The sequence below is a fragment of the Trematomus bernacchii genome, unplaced genomic scaffold (assembly GCF_902827165.1).
Source record: "Trematomus bernacchii unplaced genomic scaffold, fTreBer1.1, whole genome shotgun sequence".
In the NCBI taxonomy this organism is placed as follows: domain Eukaryota; kingdom Metazoa; phylum Chordata; class Actinopteri; order Perciformes; family Nototheniidae; genus Trematomus; species Trematomus bernacchii.
In genome coordinates, this window is record NW_022987417.1 from 7829 (window position 1) to 24323 (window position 16495).

The window sequence follows — 16495 nt, forward strand, 5'->3', positions numbered from 1 at the left end:
TTAACATGTCTTTCTCCCACAGCGGCTCCAACACAGCAGAGACAAGCTGATCTCCCAGAAACCGTTAAAGACTTCCTGCTCTGGAAAAAAAGGAACCACTGAATATTCAGGAAACATCTCAAAGGTGTTCAGAGCAGTTTACACATCCTGCTGTACGTGTGTGTGCATAGGTATACACACACACACACACACACACACACCTCTACACACCCTCAAGCCATTCGTGTTACTGCGGGGAAACCTCAATCTGCTGTAGGAGAGGAGAAATGGGAAAAGGCTCTCCAACATCAGGAGTACACGTTTGTCCTTTCAGCTGCAGTGCTATTTATTCATCGAGATATTCCAGGTGTGTGTTATTACAGAAATGTGGGCCTTCTCTCTGAGACAACACGTGATGACTACAGTGACACAGTCTGGAGCAACACGTGTGACACAGAGGAATACATATCACTACAGCAGGAACATTACTGTAGGTTCCTGGAGGATCTGTGTGTTTCCAGACCCAAACACAGAGGCCTCAGATCAGAGAGGAAGCAGAGAGACCTGACGGAGGAGCAGGAGCTCCAGAGGTCGGCCAGGGGTCAAGGTGTTCAGAGGGAGAAGTTTGATCAAAGGAAACCATGAGGGAGGTTTTTAAGTTAGTGTGAGATGTTTGATGACTGCGGAGCACCACACACACTCAGTGTGTCCTCACACACACACAGTCTCTCTGCAGGAGGACAGACAGACTCTCCTCCTCTAACAGTTAGGGTCCAGCTGGAGCCCCCCCCCCCTCTATGAGCTCTCCAGAGCGTCCAGCACCTTCATGATCTGCTGCTTGATCACCTTCGTGGCGTCGCCGGCGTTCGGTATTAAATATCTGAGAGGAGAGAACAGAAATGAACACACGAAAACACACACGAAAACACACACACACACACACACACGAAACACACACACACACACACACACACACACACGAAAACACACACACACACACACACACACACACACACACACACACACACACACACACACACACACACACACACACACACACACACACACACACACACACACACACACACACACACACCACACACACACACACACACACACACACACACACACACACACACACACACACCACACACACACACACACACCACACACACACACACACACACACACACACACACACACACACACACACACACACACACACACACACACACACACCTCTCCACGGCAGAGATCTCCACCCCCGCTGAGTTGTTGCTGCCGAACTTGAAGGTGATGAGTTCAGGGTGCTTCTTTTTGGACGTGATCTTCACCACTGAGTTCAGAGCCTGTCTGGACTGGATGTAGGAGAACCCTTTCCTGGAGGCGATCTCCCGCAGGCAGTACATGTGGGAGGCTGTGATCAGCAGGTGGCTGGATGAAAAAACACGAAACAGCTCGTTCACACAATAAATCAACAATACAGATTATATCAGCATTTCGTTCAAATGCGATTTTAAAATGCTCTTAGGTTTTACACCTCTTCTGAAATGTAGACGACATTTATTACAGATCGTTGGCTACTGAGAGATATGCAAAATACACGTATTGTAGTATGTAGTACGACTCGGTTCCAGATGAGAACCGATAAGAAAATGCTGGGTACCGGGTACCCATACAAAATACACAATTTTGGTTCTGCTTAACGGTTCCTAAACGAGGTAGACCTTGTATTCCACCGGGTCCGTCTGCCCCGCGGTGACCCGGTGGAATACAGGGTAACCAGGGGCGGACTGGCCATCTGTGTGTTCTGGAGAATCACAGAACGGCCGGTCGTCAGCGGGCCGGTCGTCAGCGGCCCGCCGACGACCGGCCCGCCGTCGACCGGCCCGCCGACGACCGGCCCGCCGTCGACCGGCCCGCCGTCGACCGGCCCGCCGACGACCGGCCCGCCGTCGACCGGCCCGCCGACGACCGGCCCGCCGTCGACCGGCCCGCCGACGACCGGCCCGCCGACGACCGGCCCGCCGTCGACCGGCCCGCCGTCGACCGGCCCGCCGACGACCGGCCCGCCGACGACCGGCCCGCCGACGACCGGCCCGCCGACGACCGGCGCCGCCCTTAATTTTGGCATCATGTAAGTTGCGCTGACAGGCGACAGAGGTCCACAGTTGCCTCTAGAACAGATTACAAATCGCCTGAAAATGGTACAAACAAGTGGCAACACGTGTGAGGAAGGTGTTGCTCTGGGCTACATCATGCAGTCCAAACTGAAACTCCCTCCTTTGTGGAGATATTCCTGCGAGAGTGCGGACCACACTTTGAGAAGCACTGCTTTAGATGGATCAGGACCATCTGGGGAACACGTTGTCTCACCCGGGGAACACGTTGTCTCACCCGGGGAACACGTTGTCTCACCCGGGGAACACGTTGGGGAACACGTTGGGGAACACGTAGTCTCACCCGGGGAACACGTTAGGGAACACGTAGTCTCACCCGGGGAACACGTTGGGGAACATGTAGTCTCACCCGGGGAACATGTCGTCTCACCCGGGGAACATGTCGTCTCACCCGGGGAACATGTCGTCTCACCCGGGGAACATGTCGTCTCACCCGGGGAACATGTCGTCTCACCCGGGGAACACGTTGTCTCACCCGGGGAACACGTTGGGGAACACGTCGTCTCACCCGGGGAACACGTTGGGGAACATGTAGTCTCACCCGGGGAACACGTTGTTTCACCCGGGGAACACGTCGTCTCACCCGGGGAACACGTCGTCTCACCCGGGGAACACGTTGTCTCACCCGGGGAACACGTTGGGGAACATGTAGTCTCACCCGGGGAACATGTAGTCTCACCCGGGGAACATGTCGTCTCACCCGGGGAACATGTCGTCTCACCCGGGGAACATGTCGTCTCACCCGGGGAACATGTCGTCTCACCCGGGGAACACGTTGTCTCACCCGGGGAACACGTTGGGGAACACGTCGTCTCACCCGGGGAACACGTTGGGGAACATGTAGTCTCACCCGGGGAACACGTTGTTTCACCCGGGGAACACGTTGGGGAACACGTCGTCTCACCCGGGGAACACGTTGGGGAACATGTAGTCTCACCCGGGGAACACGTTGTTTCACCCGGGGAACACGTTGGGGAACACGTCGTCTCACCCGGGGAACACGTTGGGGAACATGTAGTCTCACCCGGGGAACACGTTGTTTCACCCGGGGAACACGTTGGGGAACATGTCGTCTCACCCGGGGAACACGTTGTTTCACCCGGGGAACACGTTGGGGAACATGTCGTCTCACCCGGGGAACACGTAGTCTCACCCGGGGAACACGTTGGGGAACATGTAGTCTCACCCGGGGAACACGTTGTTTCACCCGGGGAACACGTTGGGGAACACGTAGTCTCACCCGGGGAACACGTTGGGGAACACGTAGTCTCACCCGGGGAACACGTTGGGGAACATGTAGTCTCACCCGGGGAACACGTTGGGGAACATGTAGTCTCACCCGGGGAACACGTAGTCTCACCCGGGGAACACGTTGTCTCACCCGGGGAACACGTTGGGGAACACGTAGTCTCACCCAGGGAACACGTAGTCTCACCCGGGGAACATGTAGTCTCACCCGGGGAACACGTTGGGGAACATGTAGTCTCACCCGGGGAACACGTTGGGGAACATGTAGTCTCACCCGGGGAACACGTAGTCTCACCCGGGGAACACGTAGTCTCACCCGGGGAACACGTAGTCTCACCCGGGGAACACGTTGGGGAACATGTAGTCTCACCCGGGGAACACGTAGTCTCACCCGGGGAACACGTTGGGGAACACGTAGTCTCACCCGGGGAACACGTTGTCTCACCCGGGGAACACGTTGGGGAACACGTAGTCTCACCCGGGGAACACGTAGTCTCACCCGGGGAACACGTTGGGGAACATGTAGTCTCAGCCGGGGAACACGTTGGGGAACACGTAGTCTCACCCGGGGAACACGTAGTCTCACCCGGGGAACACGTTGGGGAACACGTAGTCTCACCCGGGGAACACGTAGTCTCACCCGGGGAACACGTAGTCTCACCCGGGGAACACGTTGGGGAACACGTAGTCTCACCCGGGGAACACGTTGTCTCACCCGGGGAACACGTTAACGTTGTCTCACCCGGGGAACACGTTGTCTCACCCGGGGAACACGTTGTCTCACCCGGGGAACACGTTGTCTCACCGGGGAACATGTTGTCTCACCCGGGGAACACGTTAACGTTGTCTCACCCGGGGAACACGTTGGGGAACACGTTGTCTCACCCGGGGAACACGTTGGGGAACACGTTGTCTCACCCGGGGAACACGTTGGGGAACACGTAGTCTCACCCGGGGAACACATTGGGGAACACGTAGTCTCACCCGGGGAACACGTAGTCTCACCCGGGGAACACGCCGGGGAACACGTCGGGGAACACGTCGGGGAACACGTCGGGGAACACGTCGGGGAACACGTAGTCTCACCTGGGGAACATGTGTCCGGTCTCCTTCACCTCGCTGCAGGGAATGTGGTGCTTCACGTCCGGTTTGTGGATCCACGTCTGGATGTTCACGATCTCCTTCCTGTCGTCGTCGGACATGGACGAGCTGTCGATCTCGTCTAAAATGACACCAGAGGCTCAGGAGGTTTTTCAAAACAAAAGAATAGAGTGCCAAGAGATGGTGAGATTCCTGTACCTGTGTCGTACTCCTCTTCATCCCCGATGCTGAAGACGGGCTTCACTCCTCGGTACGGTTTACCCACCCGGTCACTGCTGCTCACATGTCTGAGGACAGAAACACCGGGAGTGAACAACACGTGAACACCTATCACGATGAACACACACACACACACTGAATGCATGAGGACGTCCTGAGAGAGAGTGAGACATTAATACAGAGGTTAGTCAGGGAGTGATACTCAGGGCCGTCAGCAGGAAATAATCAGGTGATTCTGATCGGCCCTGACTATCACCTGAAGAACAATGAGATGGAAACACAGACTACCAACTTCAGGATGTTCCCACATGGACACTTTTCCTCTGTGTCCAATTGATCCTGGACTAGTTATTTGTCTCCTTAACTGGTCCAGTATTTAGTTCTTTGGTGAGCGTCCACCGACTGGCCGACACAGAGCCGGTCAGCGCACAATACTTTCACCTTTAGTGGATGAAGGATCACATTTCAGCCATGTTTAGCGTCTGCAGGCTGCCACTCTCCCTTAATGCTGGACCACTTTTATAAATGGACATCCACTCTAGCCACTTGGACACAAAACAAATAGAAAACCGTGTCCAGGTGTGAAAATACTGAGGTTCCCCTTTAGTGCATCTCCAGCTGTGAAGCTCCTCTCCAGAGGAGGGGAGGACTCAGCACTTCCTGCAGGTTAGTGGGGTGTGTGTGTGTGTGTGTGAGTGTGTGTGTGTGAGTGCCTGTGTCTGTGAGTGCCTGTGTGTGCGTGTGCATGTGCATGTGCGAGTGCGTGTGCGTGTGAGTGTGAGTGTGAGTGTGAGTGTGTGTGCGAGTGTGTGTGTGACATGGTGGGGCTCAGCATGCGTTAGTGTATCCCATGCTGCTGACAGACAGCTGGAGGAAGTCTTACCGATCAGGAACCACCTTCTCGGGCCACGGCAGATTGAAAGACATTCTAGCGTGGAAGCACAAGGGTCGGTCAAACTTAAATAATGAAATAATAATAATCAAAGTACCGAATAAAGGACCACAGATATCTGATCTGAGAGTCCAGAGTGAATCTTGTACGGAGACCGTGAGAGCCTTCAAAGACGTCTATGTAAATAAAATGCATTATTATTATCGTGAATCTAGAGAAATGTGGCATTTGTTTTCTGTTTTATACGTTTTGCATCAAACCTTAAGAGTTAAACCCCTACACATGAAGAGTGTGTTCAGTGTGTGTTGTTTCCAGCAGGAGGCCTCCTCTCACCTGTCGACAGGTGTGGCGGTGTTCTCGATGAAGCTGATCATCTTCTCCTTCACGTTCACAGACTTTGACTTGAAAGCAAACGTCATCTTGTTGACCAGAGACTTCACTCCCTTCCCGTCTCCAGGGCCGCTCTCTCCCTGCAGGACACATGAACACGTTAGATAACTGATGGGGAACACTGAGCGTCCTCTTCCAACATGAGAGTAGCATGCTAACAAAGGTATCCCAACTGTAGCTGTGAACATGACAGGATGTATGATTACCTAGAAGAGCATCAGGACTGTTTGAGCCATATGATAGCTATGTGATGAACATGATGATTCAGCCTCTATGGAGATAGACATATGACAAGCATGCTCATTTCTGACGTGGAGCTAATCTGAAGTAAACATTGAATACTGCTTTCTATTCCTCCATCTTGTGACTGTGTAACTCCCTCTCTTGGATATCAGCATGTGAAGGACACTGTTCAGGAACTAGTTGATGCTCTGTATGTGATGACTCCTTCCATTCTGGAGAGGATCACAGATACATGGATCCTGAGGTTGAAGCTCAAACTGGGGACTAGTGATTATTAACATTTTTAAGTATTCAGAAAAAGTCATATTTTTGAGATTTTAAGCAAAAGTCATATTTTTGAGATTTTTGAGAAATTCCTATTTTTGAGAAAAAGTAATATTTTTCATTTTTTTGAGAAAAAGTCAAATTCTTGAGGAAAAGTCAGAATTTTTAGATTTGAGAAAAAGTCAGATTTTTCATATTTGAGAAAAAGTCAGGATTTTTTGAAAAAGTCAGGATTTTTAGAAAAAGTCCGAATTTTGAGGAAAAAGTCAGATTTTTGAGATTTTTGAGAAAAAGTCATATTTTTGAGATTTTTGAGAAATTCCTATTTTTGAGAAAAAGTAATATTTTTCATTTTTTTGAGAAAAAGTCAAATTCTTGAGGAAAAGTCAGAATTTTTAGATTTGAGAAAAAGTCAGATTTTTCATATTTGAGAAAAAGTCAGGATTTTTTGAAAAAGTCAGGATTTTTAGAAAAAGTCCGAATTTTGAGGAAAAAGTCAGAATTGTTGAGATTTTGAGAAAAATACCAACGAATTCTTTTTTTTTTTTTTTAATACTTCTATTGTTGAGAGGATCATAAATACATGGATCCTGAGATTGAAGCTCAAGACGCTGACCAGTGATTATTAACTTTTGTAAGTATTCAGAAAAAGTCTGAATTTTGAGATTTTTGAGAAAAAAAGATTTTTCCTAACAATATCAGAGTCTGTTTGTGAACCCGTTATTTATCGTGATGTTTCGGGGGTCTTACGTCTGGAGAGCAGAGGCTGGATCCTGACGTGCTGACGATCCAGTGCAGGTACGACGAGTCCAGACCCTCAATGTTCATGTCCACCAGGTGCTTCTGGAGAGCTGCAATCACAGACACATCTCCGAGTTCACACTTATAACAAGTCTCTGATCCAGGCCAGACACTCAAACTGTATTTATAGCAGAAGAACGTGTGCACCTAGAGCATTCTTCAGACTAGGCCTGCAGGGTGGCAAAGAAATAACTTATTGCATTTATTTATTATTGTTTGCACTGGCTTTTAATACTAGTTACTCAAACAAAAAAATCCCTTTCTGGCCCTAATCCCCTTCCATATATGCACAGCTTAATATATCTAGAGCAGGGGTGGGGAACCTTTTTCCTCTCAAGGGCCATTTACATTTTTACAACATCCTCCGAGGGCCGTACAAATTATTGACCTCTGCTTAAAAATACTAAAATCACAGCCCATTCATTTCTTCTTTCTCTCATGCTGTGCAAAGAAACAGCAACCTCTGAATCCAGATATCTCACCATGACTCACGCATGCATGCACGTGCACGGTGTGGCATGCATGCACGTGCACGGTGTGGCATGCATGCACGTGCACGGTGTGGCATGCATGCACGGTGTGGCATGACCACCCAAACAGAAAGATATGGACACAAGATGTGTGCAAATGTATTTAGTTTCCTATCCATGTGGACATGATTTAAGTGGGGGGGGGGGGGACCTAACCTCCTCTAGGGGGGACCTAACATCCTCTAGGGGGGACCTAACCTCCTCTAGGGGGGACCTAACATCCTCTAGGGGGGTACGGGAAGATTTGTTTTAAAATGTTGAAGTTGAAAGCATCAATCTGGTGCACTTTGAGAGCAACATGGAGAGATCTATGGAAACATCTCTCAACATATGAAACACAACTGGAAGCAGATTTCTACTGTCATATAGTATTTTATACCCGTTTATTCTCTTGTTTTTGTATAACTATAATGATCATATAAAGATGTGCCTTTACCTCACTGGTTGTAGAAAAAGCTTCTTATATCCGTTAGCATAGCTAGCTAACCAGATGCTAATGACAGCAAAGTGATTGACTGTATGATCAGTGTGACAGATGAGCAGATCTCCACTGGGCTTTCAACTAAAGACACAGCCACGCAGAAACTGCGGCATGTGTACGGAGCGGCGTTCTGGTGCTCTCCGGCAGACCTGCACCCCTGTCAGACGAGACATATACCACGTGATGACACGTTAGGCTCGTGTTGTGTTCAAGGACCCTGACCTAACCCAGGAAAAACAGGCACTCGCTTGTTTAATTATTTTGCGGTCTAGATTTCTTTAATTTTTTTTTGCGTGCGTTTATAAATTACCTCGCGGGCCGTACCAAATGGTCTCGCGGGCCGTATACGGCCCTGGGGGCCGGGGGTTCCCCACCCCTGATCTAAAGCATCAGAGCATGTGGATATTCCTGTATCAAGTTTAAATCTAGATTAAGAAATGACTTACCCATGAATCCTCCTTTAGCAATGCTGACGTACTCTTTGTTTTTCTGGAACAGAGAAACTCCTGTTAGCAAACATGGAACACCTTGATAGCACCGTGATGTGGACCATGTGATTGGCTGATTAGATATTTGCGTTAACGAGCAGTTGAACAGGTGTACCTAATAAAGGGGCCAGTGAGTGATTTGTGTTTCCTAACAGGAAGAATATTTAAGTTGTATTTATATAACCCTTTATTACCACATTAACTCAGCAGGCTTTGCAATGATGAACAAAACAAGATGAAATTACATTAACGATGCAGCTTGTAGACTTGTATATGCACGTTATATAACAATTACTATCTATAATAATAATTAACACGCTTGATTTGTTATAGAGATTAGGCACATCTGAGTTCATTTAGATTTGAATGGCCTTTCGTTTCTTTTTTCAACTGTTGTTAAAAATCTAAATACAAATATTGTTGGAAAAAAAAATACACAGATAATCCTATTGACAACAATAATGTGATTAAAATAAAGGATCAACAAGATGTGCATGTGAAGCCGGAGCCAGCCCTCACTACTTTACCACAGAGGAGAGTGGAGAGGGGGTCTGCCTGCTGAACTCAGATGAAATGAGAATATGAGCACATACATGTATGCTGCTGTGTTTATTTCTTAAAATCTCAAAATTCTGACTTTTTATAAAAATCTCAACATTTTCCTCAAAATTCTGACATTTCTTTCAAAATCTCAAAATTCACTTTTTCTCAAAATTTCTAAATTCTGACTTTTTCTAAGAATCTCAAAATTCTGTTATCATTGTTTTGTTATCATGTTACTCTGATATTGGAAGAGGACATTCAGTGTTTTCCCAACACTAATCTTAGAGCTTCCTCTCCTCACCTGAAGGAAGTGAGCGAGCACCATGTTCATGTACATGTCCTCCTCCTCCCGCCCGCTGCCCATGAAGCAGAGGTGTTCCCCGCTGGCAACGGATCCCGACTCTAAGGACTGTTTCTGAGCCTCCAGGAGAGACTTCACTGAGAGGGAGAACTCAGAGGGATTCTGCAGCATCTGGAGGAGACAGGAGACACATGTAGTACTCTTTAAAGTAGAGAGTTCTCAGAGTCCTCTCCTGCTGATGTTCAGGTGTATATCAGTATGTAGTGTCTCTACTTTAAAGAGTCCTCTACTGCTGATGTTCAGGTGTATATCAGTATGTAGTGTCTCTACTTTAAAGAGTCCTCTCCTGCTGATGTTCAGGTGTATATCAGTATGTAGTGTCTCTACTTTAAAGAGTCCTCTCATGCTGATGTTCAGGTGTATATCAGTATGTAGTGTCTCTACTTTAAAGAGTCCTCTCCTGCTGATGTTCAGGTGTATATCAGTATGTAGTGTCTCTACTTTAAAGAGTCCTCTCATGCTGATGTTCAGGTGTATATCAGTATGTAGTGTCTCTACTTTAAAGAGTCCTCTCCTGCTGATGTTCAGGTGTATATCAGTATGTAGTGTCTCTACTTTAAAGAGTCCTCTCCTGCTGATGTTCAGGTGTATATCAGTATGTAGTGTCTCTACTTTAAAGAGTCCTCTCCTGCTGATGTTCAGGTGTATATCAGTATGTAGTGTCTCTACTTTAAAGAGTCCCTCTCCTGCTGATGTTCAGGTGTATATCAGTATGTAGTGTCTCTACTTTAAAGAGTCCTCTCCTGCTGATGTTCAGGTGTATATCAGTATGTAGTGTCTCTACTTTAAAGAGTCCTCTCCTGCTGATGTTCAGGTGTCCTGTGTCCTGTGAGCCCAGTGTGCTCTGATTGGTCAGCTGGCTAGATGTTGAACATTAACTGAGTTTCCTGGATGAGATGCAGGTGCTCACCAGGTCAGAGTCCAGGTGAAAGGCGGTGGACAGGTGTCCCGCGTTGTACTGCTCTGCAGGCCGACAATCCACCACGAAGAAACGCACCCCGTCCTGAAACACAAATAAATCACATGACATCTTCTCCTTCTGCAAACTAACCTGAGAGTTACAGCCAGACCAATACAACATTAATCTCCGTGCACATGAGCTGTAAGCGTTGATTTCAGTGTTGATGTGCATCGCCCTCCTCAAAGCTGCAATATCTGGCTTCAAAGGCCCGCTGGATGTAGGTCTGACCCCGCAGAGGGCTGACCACGCAGAGGGCTGACCCCGCAGAGGGCTGACCACGCAGAGGGCTGACCACGCAGAGGGCTGACCCCGCAGAGGGCTGACCACGCAGAGGGCTGACCACGCAGAGGACTGACCACGCAGAGGGCTGACCCCGCAGAGGGCTGACCCCGCAGAGGGCTGACCACGCAGAGGGCTGACCCCGCAGAGGGCTGACCACGCAGAGGGCTGACCACGCAGAGGGCTGACCCCGCAGAGGGCTGACCACGCAGAGGGCTGACCACGCAGAGGGCTGACCCCGCAGAGGGCTGACCACGCAGAGGGCTGACCACGCAGAGGGCTGACCACCTGACCCCGCAGAGGGCTGACCACGCAGAGGGCTGATCACGCAGAGGGCTGACCACGCAGAGGACTGATCACGCAGAGGGCTGACCCCGCAGAGGGCTGATCACCACGCAGAGGGCTGACCACGCAGAGGGCTGATCACGCAGAGGACTGACCACGCAGAGGACTGACCACGCAGAGGACTGACCACGCAGAGGACTGACCACGCAGAGGACTGACCACGCAGAGGACTGACCACGCAGAGGGATGCACAAACTGCTCCAACAACTGCTCTCCTCCTGGACTGTTGGGTACTAGTAGCATTCTGAATGCCTGAGCAACGGTCATTACAGTCCTTGACAGTGGTCTGTTCTACTGGATTTACAACGTGTCACATGTTCTGAATGGACCAATCAGAATCGAGTATTCAACTAAACCATGTAATCAAAATGTCTGTTTGTTACTGATGGCCTGGGGCCTCATTTATAAAGCCTTCCGTAGGGTTGACGTGGGAAGGTTGCTTACGTAGGACAAAGCAAATAAATACGCAAGACATTTTTCCGAGTTCATAAAAGACTGCGTACCGGCGCAGGACTTGCGTACGGCACGTCCTACGCCGGTTTCCCTTTATAAATCACAATCAACTCGAAATGCGGCGCAGCTTTTGCGGGCTTCACGTAACGCCCATATGTGTCTATAAATAGTCAAAGAAACGCCCATCCATTCATCCATCCATTCATCCATCCATCCATTCATCCATTCATTCATCCATCCATCCATCCATTCATCCATTCATTCATCCATTCATCCATCCATTCATCCATTCATTCATCCATTCATCCATCCATTCATCCATCCATCCATTCATCCATTCATCCATCCATTCATCCTCATTCATCATCCATCATCCATTCCATCCATTCATCATCCATTCATTCATCCATCCATCCATCCATCCTTCATCCATTCATTCATCCATTCATCCATCCATTCATCCATTCATCCATCCATTCATCCATCCATCCATTCATCCATTCATTCCATCCATTCATCCATCCATTCATCCATTCATCCATTCATTCATCCATTCATTCATCCATTCATCCATCCATCCATCCATTCATCCATCCATTCATTCATCCATCCATTCATTCATCCATCCATCCATCCATCCATTCATTCATCCATTCATCCATCCATTCATCCATCCATCCATTCATTCATTCATTCATCCATCCATCCATCCATCCATCCATTCATCCATCCATCCATTCATTCATTCATCCATCCATCCATTCATCCATTCATCCATTCATCCATCCATCCATCCATCATTCATCCATTCATTCATCCATTCATCCATCCATTCATCCATTCATTCATCCATTCATCCATCCATCCATCCATCCATTCATTCATCCATTCATCCATTCATCCATCCATCCATCCATTCATTCATCCATTCATCCATCCATTCATCCATTCATTCATTCATTCATTCATCCATCCATCCATCCATCCATCCATTCATCCATTCATCCATTCATCCATCCATCCATCCATTCATTCATCCATTCATCCATCCATTCATCCATTCATTCATCCATTCATCCATCCATTCATTCATCCATTCATCCATTCATCCATCCATTCATTCATCCATTCATCCATCCATCCATTCATTCATCCATTCATCCATCCATTCATCCATCCATCCATTCATTCATTCATCCATTCATCCATCCATCCATCCATCCATTCATTCATTCATTCATCCATCCATTCATTCATTCCATCCATCCATTCATCCATCCATCCATCCATCCATCCATCCATCCATCCATCCATTCATTCATCCATCCATCCATTCATTCATTCATCCATCCATCCATTCATTCATCCATTCATTCATTCATTCATCCATTCATCCATTCATTCATTCATCCATTCATCCATTCATTCATTCATCCATTCATTCTGACTGACTGCATGAAGTAGATCAGGAAATGAGGACAGAACAGCTAAAAGAGACATCTCTCACACCGAGTCAGGTTTTGGTTATTGTGTGGAGGTGGAGATAAATCATATTGTTTGGTGGATGCAGTTTGAACCAGAGGAGCAGCATGGAGGACGGATCGTCACCAACATAAATAAATAAGTGGTCCGAAAAAAGTTAATGACAAAATAAATACACATAACCTTCCTCAGGCAGTGTGTTTGTCCCGGGGACAGGAGACCCCCCCCTGATGAGAAACTGTAAGAAATGATGGGGGAATCCCTCCGGAGTGTAGTCATGACGACTGGATCTGAATGATTGTGTTGTATTTGGTGGTTTGTGTTCCAGCTGTCGATCAGCAACTATATCTCCATAATCCACCAGTTAAAGGAAATACAATGTGTTGTGTTATATTAGCTGTTTACCACATATGGTGTTCTTAGTTTCCATACCTCCTGGGTTTTACGAGCCACTTATCAAGTCTTGGCAAACGGCATAAAACACGATTAAACGTGATAGTATATAAAACCATGCTCGTATCTACCACCTATAGAAATGCAAAACGGCGTCAGTTTAGACGTTATTCTGTCCTCCTGCTTACAACGGTCATTACAGTCCTTGACAGCGGTCTGTTCTACTGGATTTACAACGTGTCACGTGTTCTGAATGGACCAATCAGAAATCGAGTATTCAACTAAACCGTGTAATCAAAATGTCTGTTTGTTACTGAATCCTTTTCTAATTACTCTGAGAACTTTCTTTAGCCTCCGTATTGTTCACGGTTGAAGGTGGAACATGTGTTTAGATTCTTAAGTGAGCCCTGAGTGGATAAAGGTTAGGAACCGCTGCTCTGCAGTGATGAGTTCTGAAGCATGTGGGTGTGGGGGGGCTGACCTGCTGCAGCTGGTTGGCCTGCAGGATCTCAGGGACAGACACAGGGAGACACAGAGCTTGACTCAGATCAGTGTCCTCCTCCTTCAGAGCCACCAGAGAGCTGCCGAACAGGTTCTGGTTCATCTGCCAGACAGAGACACAAAGCCTTTAGTAATACCACACCAGAGTGCTCTACATTACAATACAGATACTTACACGTGGAAAAGAGTGAACTATTACAAATAAAAAATAGTATAAACAATATTCAATGGTGTAATGATGGTTAAAATGTTCTTTAGAAAGTATATGAAGTAAATAGTAAAGAAACAAAGATCTCAGGAACAAAGAGTCCTCTGTTTACGCTCATCACCGTCTGTGGACAAAGAGCCTCACCTTCCTCAGAGACAGAGGAGTCTTGCTCTGGTAATACTGCGCCAGAGAGAACAGGTCCTCGATGTCCTCAGACTCCAGGTGAGACGGAGACTCCTCCAGCATTTCTGAGACAAGGAAAGACGATGCAGGTTTTATGCTTTATGAACGGGGACAACAGAGAAACATAGGAAAGGAAAGAGAAACTTATGCTCGTCACCCTCTCCCTCCGGTCCACATTAATACAAATGATCCCAATACGTATGACTGTATGAAAAGATCTTATAATCAATACAAATGTATTAATTATAAACGTTAGTCGTTAACATCTATCACTGTGTATAATTAATACATTTGTATTGATTTTAAGATCTTTTCATACAATCATACGTATTGGGATCATTTGTATTAATGTGGACCGGAGGGAGAGGGTGACGAGCATAAGTTTCACTTTCCTTTTTTATTTCAATTCCAACTTTGGTCATGAAGAATATGTTTCTCTGTTGTCCCCGTTCATAAAGCATAACAGCATCAGAGCACGGTGCAGAGTCTCTAGATGAGTTTACAGTAGTCCCTCGTTCTTATTAAACATCCATGTTGTAGTCCGCTGTATAGAAAACTGTAGTTTCCATAGTTTCCCCACAGCAGCAGGCGCACATTTATGACCTCCGCTGGAGCATCATAAACACGTGGGATAGTGAAAGTGCAGTCGGATTCTCTAAAGTACCGCAGTCTCTTCTCCTAAGTCCTTTTGAATTCTCCTATCCACTATCCCTTAACCCCGTGACCTTTCACTCAGAGGTCAAGGGGTAGACGATAGGGTTAGAATTTAGTAGCTGATTTTTGGATTATTTGACCGCAACCCAGGTCTCCCAGCTCTGTGCGTCACTCTTTAGTGTCCCCTGGTCTCCCAGCTCTGTGCGTCACTCTTTAGTGTCCCCTGGTCTCCCAGCTCTGTGCGTCACTCTTTAGTGTCCCCTGGTCTCCCAGCTCTGTGCGTCACTCTTTAGTGTCCCCTGGTCTCCCAGCTCTGTGCGTCACTCTTTAGTGTCCCCTGGTCTCCCAGCTCTGTGCGTCACTCTTTAGTGTCCCCTGGTCTCCCAGCTGTGTGCGTCACTCTTTAGTGTCCCCTAGTCTCCCAGCTGTGTGCGTCACTCTTTAGTGTCCCCTGGTCTCCCAGCTGTGTGCGTCACTCTTTGGTGTCCCCTGGTCTCCCAGATGTGTGCGTCACTCTTTAGTGTCCTCTGGTCTCCCAGCTGTGTGCGTCACTCTTTAGTGTCCCCTGGTCTCCAGCTGTGTGCGTCACTCTTTAGTGTCCCCTGGTCTCCCAGCTGTGTGCGTCACTCTTTAGTGTCCCCTGGTCTCCCAGCTGTGTGCGTCACTCTTTAGTGTCCCCTGGTCTCCCAGCTGTGTGCGTCACTCTTTAGTGTCCCCCGGTCTCCCAGCTGTGTGCGTCACTCTTTAGTGTCCCCCGGTCTCCCAGCTGTGTGCGTCACTCTTTAGTGTCCCCCGGTCTCCCAGCTGTGTGCGTCACTCTTTAGTGTCCCCCGGTCCTCCGCAGCTGTGTGCGTCACTCTTTAGTGTCCCCTGGTCTCCCAGCTGTGGGTGCGTCACTCTTTAGTGTCCCCCGGTCTCCCAGCTGTGTGCGTCACTCTTTAGTGTCCCCCGGTCTCGCCAGCTGTGTGCGTCACTCTTTAGTGTCCCCCGGTCTCTCCCAGCTGTGTGCGTCACTCTTTAGGGGTCCCCCGGTCTCCCAGCTGTGTGCGTCACTCTTTAGTGTCCCCTGGTCTCCCAGCTGTGTGCGTCACTCTTTAGTGTCCCCTGGTCTCCCAGCTGTGTGCGTCACTCTTTAGTGTCCCCTGGTCTCCCAGCTGTGTGCGTCACTCTTTAGTGTCCCCCGTGTTTGCACCTGTTGGCCTCCGTACCAGTGATTAAATCAGATAAAGGTTGAACTCACTGATGATGTCCTCTCTGCTGTCTCCCTCCTGGGTCAGGATGGCCTCTCTGAGGGGAAATCAGACAGAGGATATTTA

The 16495-nt window shown here is 48.2% G+C and overlaps 1 protein-coding gene across 2 annotated transcripts; it reads right to left on the bottom strand.

Annotated features, from left to right (window-relative positions):
* Window positions 1–307: 307 nt before the first annotated feature.
* tbc1d23 (TBC1 domain family, member 23) lies at window positions 308–16466 on the bottom strand (the record flags this gene model as incomplete). Of its 2 annotated transcripts, XM_034139511.1 has the most annotated exon segments (13): window positions 308–859; window positions 1219–1413; window positions 4494–4629; window positions 4707–4795; window positions 5611–5655; window positions 5953–6089; window positions 7267–7367; window positions 8775–8817; window positions 9661–9831; window positions 10631–10723; window positions 14115–14237; window positions 14487–14590; window positions 16420–16466. In XM_034139511.1, coding segments are annotated over 13 exon segments (1369 nt in total), but the record flags the coding sequence as incomplete, so codon positions are not given.
* Window positions 16467–16495: the final 29 nt, after the last annotated feature.